Genomic DNA, 7298 nt, shown 5'->3' with positions numbered 1-7298 from the left:
TGCCCGAAGCTCAGTAGCGAGAAGCGATATTGCTATGGAGAGAAACGGGACTTGATCTCCGGCCTAGTCTGTAGGGGGTTTTTTTTTCCTCACCCTTCTTATGGCGTCACCTTCATATTTTGCAGCTGCTCACGAGGGCCGTTGGCGGATGCGATGATTTCGCATCCCTCAGATAACTATGGTAACCGTTTACGCAGCGAGATGGGTCCTGTCACATATCTCTCGGCTCGGGCTTGGCCGGAGAAAGCTACGAACTCCCAAGAACCTTTGGGAGCGGGATCCACAACTCACGCCATGCCGCGCTCGCCGGTGTGACTACGAGGAGCAGTAGCCACGGCGGCGGATGCAGATGACCCTGGCCCTTTTCGAAGAATGACGACCAGTTCAGGCAACCCAGAACGGAGCTTTGGGACATCAGCGTCAGAAAAGGGCAGGAGGCCGACGATAGCTCATCTCAAAGATTACATTCGCAAAATTCTGAGCCTGGTAGATGGGTGGGAACAGGGCTGGTCGTACAGAGATCGGGCCATGGACCGTATGCGAGGTGAGAAGAAGGGAAAAGGAGGCGGCGCGCGCTGCATCGTGACAGTCCCAATAGGGAGTGAACCCTTAGCTGCCTGCTGCTTGTTGAAAAATCTTTTGCTCGGGGGGCACGCTGGACTTGGGTGGAAGCTCCCACGGCTTACTCTCCCCTGCGACATGGACAGCCCTCTGGTGAAAGGCGTGCTTCGAAACCCTTTGACTACTATGGACCAAACAGACATCGAACGAACTATTCTGCCCAGTAGACGGGGCCACTGCCCCTAAGGCAAGGGTCAGGTCAAGGTCCAGGTCAAGTAGGAGAGTTTTCGTCCGGATTTTCCACCCTGGAAGAAGCCGGAGATATTCTGCTGACCTCGTCGTCCCTTCTTCCCTTCCTCACATCTTTCCGCGGATAGGATAGAACCTTAGGAGGTGTGGGCGACCTGGACAGGGGGAAGAAACCGAAAGGCCAAGTCGGAATGCATAGTAGCCACGGGTCACACACCCACACGGAAGATTCCTACGTCACGCAGGGAGATCCCATCTCGGAAACGCAGTGCTGGTTTCAGATGCTGGCCGTCCCGTGCTGCAAGTTGGACATCGCTGAATCACATAGATGCACCGTAGTATGCCCGTGTGAGCTTATCGAGGTGCGGTGGGAGTCGTGCCTAGAACATGGCCAAGAAGCCGATAGCTCGTCATTGAGACGTGCCGTGCATCTCATGTAAAGAATGTGTGTGAGTTTGTGTGTCTAAATCTCGATGAGGTGGTGAGCAATGACATTGGACGACCAGTCAGGCGAGAGGGACCGAAACATATACAACCATCGTCGTTTTGGATGATGCTTAGGGGTGGATGGCAGAGGGTGTGTTCGCTGAAACGGTCAGTCACCGGAAGCCTGAGGCAGCAGGAGCATCTTTGTAGCGTCTTGTAGCCCAGTGGCTGTGGCGCGAATGTGGCGGCACAGCAGGTCTTCAAACGGTTTGTGGCTGAAGCTCTGAACTCTAGTCCTAATCTGGCAAGTCCTTCCAACGACATCACGAGAGGAGCTGGAGGTATCAAAATCTGGAGACCAGTTGCTCCGCAGTAAGAATTCAACACACATGTGGCGATCCCTCATATCCAAGGGGTCGATTCCGCTCAGAACAGCCCTCGCCCGCGCCACCAACTCTCCTGCTCGTACCGCTGCCTTCTCAACAACCGCCAAGATGGCCGCCAACAGAGACCCCAATACTCTCTCCAACTATGGTGCATGGCTCACCAAGCACACCACCGCAAACCTCTCCATCGACTTTAAGGACAAGTGTCTGAAGGGTTCCGTCACCCTCGAGCTCGAGTCTCTGACCGACAAGGAGAGTAAGGAGATCGTTCTCGACTCCAGCTTCCTCTCCATCTCCGGCGTCAAGGTCAACGCCGCTACCTCAACCTGGGAGCTCAAGGATCGTGTTGAGCCCTACGGCGCTCCCCTTCACATCTTCGTTCCCCAAGGAGCGGCCAAGGGCGAGATCGTTAAAGTCGATGTTGACCTGTCTACCACTGAGAAGTGCACCGCGTTACAGTGGCTTACGCCCGCGCAGACGAGCAACAAGAAGCATCCATACATGTTCTCGCAATGCCAGGCCATCCATGCGCGCTCCCTGTTCCCCTGCCAGGACACGCCGGACGTCAAGTCAACGTATACCTTCGTGCTGGCTTCCCCGCTGCCCGTCGTTGCATCCGGTGTGGCCGTAGAGGGTGAGAATGAGAAGAAGGGCGACAACACGGTGTACCGTTTCGAGCAGAAGGTGCCAATCCCGTCGTACCTGTTTGCTCTCGCATCCGGAGACATCGCCACGGCGCCTATTGGCCCCCGGAGCATTGTCGCCACGGGACCTGATGAGCTGAAGGAGTCGCAGTGGGAGCTGCAGAACGACATGGAGAAGTTCATGGAGGTCGCCGAGAAGCTCGTCTTCCCGTACAGATGGGGTCAGTACAATGTCCTGGTTCTGCCTCCCAGCTTTCCCTACGGTGGTATGGAGAACCCTATCTACACTTTTGCGACGCCGACCATCATCAGCGGCGACAAGCAGAATGTGGATGTCATTGCTCACGAGCTGAGCCATTCGTGGAGTGGAAACCTGGTTACCAGCTGCAGCTGGGAGCACTTGTGAGTGAACTAATATCTGAAAATAGGATGTGATGGGATACTAATATGTGAGCAGCTGGCTTAATGAGGGGTGGACGACTTACCTCGAGCGTAGAATTGGCATGGCTGTCCATGGCGATGCGGAGCGTGACTTTTCTGCCATTATCGGCTGGAAGGCTCTTGGTACGAGTCCCCTTTTGCTTGAATGAGGCCGCAGTTATTAACTAATAACAGAGGATGCCGTCGCTCTCTTTGGCGCTGACTCTGAGTTCACCAAGCTCATCATCAACCACAAGGGCATTGACCCCGATGACGCCTTCAGCACTGTCCCCTACGAGAAGGGCTTCCACTTCCTCTACTACCTGGAGCGCCTTGTCGGCCGTGATGCCTTTGACAAGTTCATCCCCCACTACTTCACCAAGTGGTCGCGCAAGTCTCTCGACTCCTTCGAGTTCAAGGAGACCTTCCTGACCTACTTCAACGGCCTCGGTGATTCCGAGATCAAGGACAAGGTCGCCTCCATCGACTGGGACACCTGGTTCTACAAGCCCGGTCTGCCTCCTAAGCCCGAGTTCGATACTTCTCTGGCAGATGTGTGCTACAAGCTTGCGGAGAACTGGAAGAACGACGTGGGTTTCCCCGATTCTTTGCCTATTTCCAAACATCCTAGCTAACGTATCATAGAACTTCACTCCCTCTCCCGAAGACGTAGCCTCATTTTCCGGCAACCAGAAGCTCGTCCTTCTCGAGACCATCGAGAAGTTCCCCGAGACCCTGTCCGCCGACCGCGCCCGCCTGCTCGGAAAGACTTACGATCTTGTCTCGTCGCGCAACGCCGAGCTCAAGACGGCTTACTACAAGATCGCCCTGGCCGCCAAGGACACGTCCTCGTACGCTGGCGCCGCCGAACTTCTGGGTCATGTCGGTCGCATGAAGTTCGTCAGACCTCTCTTCCGTTCGTTGAGCAAAGTCGATCGCGACCTTGCGCTCAAGACTTTCGAGAAGAACCGCGACTTCTACCACCCTATTTGCCGCGGTATGGTTGAGAAGGATCTTGGGCTTGTGTAGAATATTCAATCTCAACCTTGATAAATGAAATGAAAAAAAGCCTCCTGAGATGATATTTTGCAGCTTTCTCAAAGAAATAAACACTGTAGAGCGCTATTTCCATGTGACTAAGGATGAGTCCTTAACTTTCCGACAATGCCTAGAGTTGTGCCCACAATAGCAAGCTGCTCGGACAAGCACTGCACGACTATCCATTGAGCCCTGCAACATGTTATCATGTGATTGTGTATTTCCACTCACAGCCTCTCAATATGTCACTTCCCCAACAATTCTCTGGAGTTCCAAAGCCCATATTTAACAGAGCATTCCGGCGGCGTGACTCCCTCATCGTCTGCGGGTTTATATCTGCACCGGAGCTGGGGCAAAACAGCAACCTTAGCTGTCGATAAATACATATCCATGGAAAGAAAGTATACCCAGTTAAAGAATAAATTGCCTTTTGTGAAAATTTTAAACAAGCGCTCAAGAGATATTTCATCAAGTCTGGCATAATTGAACAAATACCCCTCTATTATAGTCTCTGGATGCAGAAAACAATCCAACGAGCTATACGGAAAAATTTGGCGAACATCCTGGGGAAGACCGATGCCATGAAGGATTTTCCAGCTTTAGGTGCACCGAGAACAAGCAGCCTCAGCCCGGTATGGTACGTCTAGTTTCGGCACCCCAGTAATTTTATCAATAGTTGTACATGAGCCCGAATAACACTCCTCCTCAACATGTGTTTCCGGGGCTTTTTCTTCCTCTTCCAGCCAATCGAAGAATGTCTGGTTTCTTTTCTTATTCGTCTGAGCCCCTCTAGAATCCGCGTTTAGAGTCTCAAGGCCCGCTATCATTCTCACGGAGACAGAGGTTTCTCTGGCGACGTATCCCTTGCCTTGCAGCTTTGCAATTATCTTCTTGCCTGCTAGGAATTCCGCATCAAAGGTTCCAAGAACATGGTCAGGGACAGCAGAGATATGACAAGTACCAAGATCGCAGTCGCTCAACCAACGAGCCTCAAGCTCTATGCTGACAAACTCTTCGAGGGCGACGACTCGGCCACTTGGTGTGATGACGGTCATTTCCATACCCAGTGGGTATCTCGTCTTGGATAATCTCAATTTTTCGACAACGGAATGTGTTATGAGCGAATAAGAACGGGTTGGATCATAATGCGTTGTAACAGGCTCTGCTTCTGTGAAGCTTTTTGAATCCCTGATCCATAATATTCCAGAGAGAGGATGTTCAGATCCAAGGGATGTTAACGAACGGTCACCTTGAGCAGCTCCAGAGAAAGGCTGTTCAGATCCTAGGGATATTGACGAACGATCACCTTGTGCAGCTCTAGAGTTCTTTTCACCAGATGACGTGTCCACATCTGCCCTTATGTCCCTTGGGGCAGCAAAGGAAGCAAGCCTTTCCATATGGAGAGCCATATGGCCTGCGAGACTTTTCTTAAAGGGCCCACGAGAGAAGCAAAACGGGCAAACTTTACGTGTGTCTTTCGTAGTAGAAGCATTGTCAAACCCCGACATTGCCTGTATTTGAGCCATGCCGAGAGAAGGATGTGACTTTTCAAGATGTGCTGTTAAAGCTTCTCTTGACTTGAATAAATTTTTGTGCTCGAAGCATCGCCAAGCTCTACGATGAGCATTTGATTCGTGATCCAACCAAGACGCTCGGCTGATGTACATAGCGGTAGCCTCAGGACATTTGGGATAGGTGCATAGGTATGGCTGGAGGTCACGTTGAATATGTTCCCTGTCGACACTGTCAGATAAGAAAGGTGGGTAATTGGGTTGGGCACATACCTCCATCGCCTGCCTTTTACTTCTCGCACTGGACACATTATATGACAACAGGGACATACGATTTTGGTTTGGCCAGGAGTAATTGAAGGAGGGGCTGGAAGTCCAGTAGAGCTGGACTCGTCTAAAGTTGTTGAGCTGTAAGACACGGTTGAAACCGTGTCGATATCATTCACCTCCTGAACGTTTCTTTTTGCTTCTGTTCCAGATAGAGTCGATTGTAGAGTCGATTGCTTGGCATAACTCTGCATTAGAGACTGGGCTGGACGTAACGGGAAAACAGCTTCAGCGGCAGTCGTAGGAACGACTGTGTGGGCTGTGGACGGCTCCTCTTTTGCCAACTTTCGGGCGTGCCTTCGCCAGTAAGCAAGAATTCTTCGCCTACTTGTGATCGATTTGGCCCAGCGTTCAACTAGGTCGTTGGTCAACTCTTGTTGTTTTTCTTCCGAGGGTCCGGTGCTCTCAGTGTCTCCATCAAACAAATGCAGCTCCATTTCAGCGTTGACTCTTCGAAGCTGTCGGAAGAACTCTTCAACATACTGCCTATCATAGTCCGAGTAAATCAAGAAAATATCTTCAGCCGCGGGACCATCCACATTAATCAATTCCTCATGAGCCATGGCCTTCTGGTTGAGCTGTGTGGTTCTAGACCCGGGTCCCTTGATTCGGAAGGATACTCTCATGAGTGATGAAATAACATGGTCAATTTCAGCAGTGTTATGACCTAGCTCAGTCTTTGTATTATTTTCATCGTCGCTACTGTCGTTTTCAGAACCGCTACTGTCGCCGGAACAGTTAAAGCCCTGATCAGAGTTGTCAGGTATTATCTGCTCGATAGGTGCCCTGAGTCCTCGAACTATTTCGGTGCCTGTCGCAAGGTGTAAGCTCTTGCTCAACTTGATATGTTAGGAGCTCATAATTAGGAGGCCTCGATAGGCCCAATTTTAGAACGAGTTAGACTAAATTTGAAAGCATGTTCTTACTTTTAGACAAGGTCACTTTCAGTCCATTAAGAAATTTGAGTATTGTAGCTTGAGTGAGCGAGGTTTCCATCAAACGAAAGTCCAGAGACGCTCTTCCACTTTGTAATGCTCCAAGATTTGTGGCCCAAATCTTGAATCGAGCTCGCTGATTATTCACCACGTGAAGCTGAAGATTGCCTTTGGAGCTTTCGTTAGGGGCTGACAGACTTGTCAAGAGATGATGAAATGCCTCCATGCATGCTTGGCTTGCTGCTGCAAGAGGGAAGGCTGAACTTGTCTCCATATTGATATTGATCTTTTGTCATTAGGAGACCGGTTGTACACTGGAAGTCAACTTTCACAACGAAAGCAATAGTTTAGTCCGTTGGCGGCGTATAACATGCGGCGGGAACAGGATGAGGGTGTAACTAGCCCTGCTTAACAGTTGAACAACGTCTGGAGTCTTCAGTGCAAGAACACCCATCAAAAAGTGCAAGAAGAAAGTACCTTGATACAGATAGAGAGTTCGCGGCTGCCGATGGAGATCACGCAGAAAATCAGAGAAGCATTCATCTGTTGTACGATCACGGAATTATTGGGCAAAGTAAAAAGAGGGGTAGCCAAGCTATATCTAATCGGTATTTCCTCGTGTTGGCTTCTTGCCCAATAATACCTCAGAAGTGACGAGGCTACAGCAACATGAGATTATTGTGCCCATCATTGGAGCGACTATGCAGTGCAGGCCCGATTCGTCCCCAACAGCCTACCATCAAATCCACCGACAACTTTCTGACCACAACTTACTCCAAGCTTGTGTCAACAAGGTCCCAG

The 7298-nt window shown here is 50.8% G+C and overlaps 2 protein-coding genes across 2 annotated transcripts; one reads left to right on the top strand and one right to left on the bottom strand.

Moving 5' to 3' along the window:
- Nucleotides 1–1625: 1625 nt before the first annotated feature.
- CTRU02_200450 (leukotriene A-4 hydrolase/aminopeptidase) lies at nt 1626–3715 on the top strand (the record flags this gene model as incomplete). Its single annotated transcript, XM_036718455.1, has 4 exons — nt 1626–2668; nt 2724–2830; nt 2882–3276; nt 3332–3715. 4 exons carry the CDS (start codon nt 1626–1628, stop codon nt 3713–3715), a joined length of 1929 nt encoding a protein of 642 aa, XP_036589455.1.
- A 608-nt stretch (nt 3716–4323) lies between these two features.
- Nucleotides 4324–6771, bottom strand: CTRU02_200449 (ankyrin repeat protein; the record flags this gene model as incomplete). Its single annotated transcript, XM_070203692.1, has 3 exons — nt 4324–4803; nt 5568–6373; nt 6489–6771. The coding sequence occupies 3 exons, from the start codon at nt 6769–6771 to the stop codon at nt 4324–4326; spliced, it is 1569 nt and encodes a 522-aa protein (XP_070062274.1).
- Nucleotides 6772–7298: the final 527 nt, after the last annotated feature.

The sequence above is a fragment of the Colletotrichum truncatum genome (assembly GCF_014235925.2).
Source record: "Colletotrichum truncatum strain CMES1059 chromosome Unknown Contig_0001, whole genome shotgun sequence".
In the NCBI taxonomy this organism is placed as follows: domain Eukaryota; kingdom Fungi; phylum Ascomycota; class Sordariomycetes; order Glomerellales; family Glomerellaceae; genus Colletotrichum; species Colletotrichum truncatum.
This window is presented reverse-complemented; position numbering and strand designations above follow the sequence as displayed.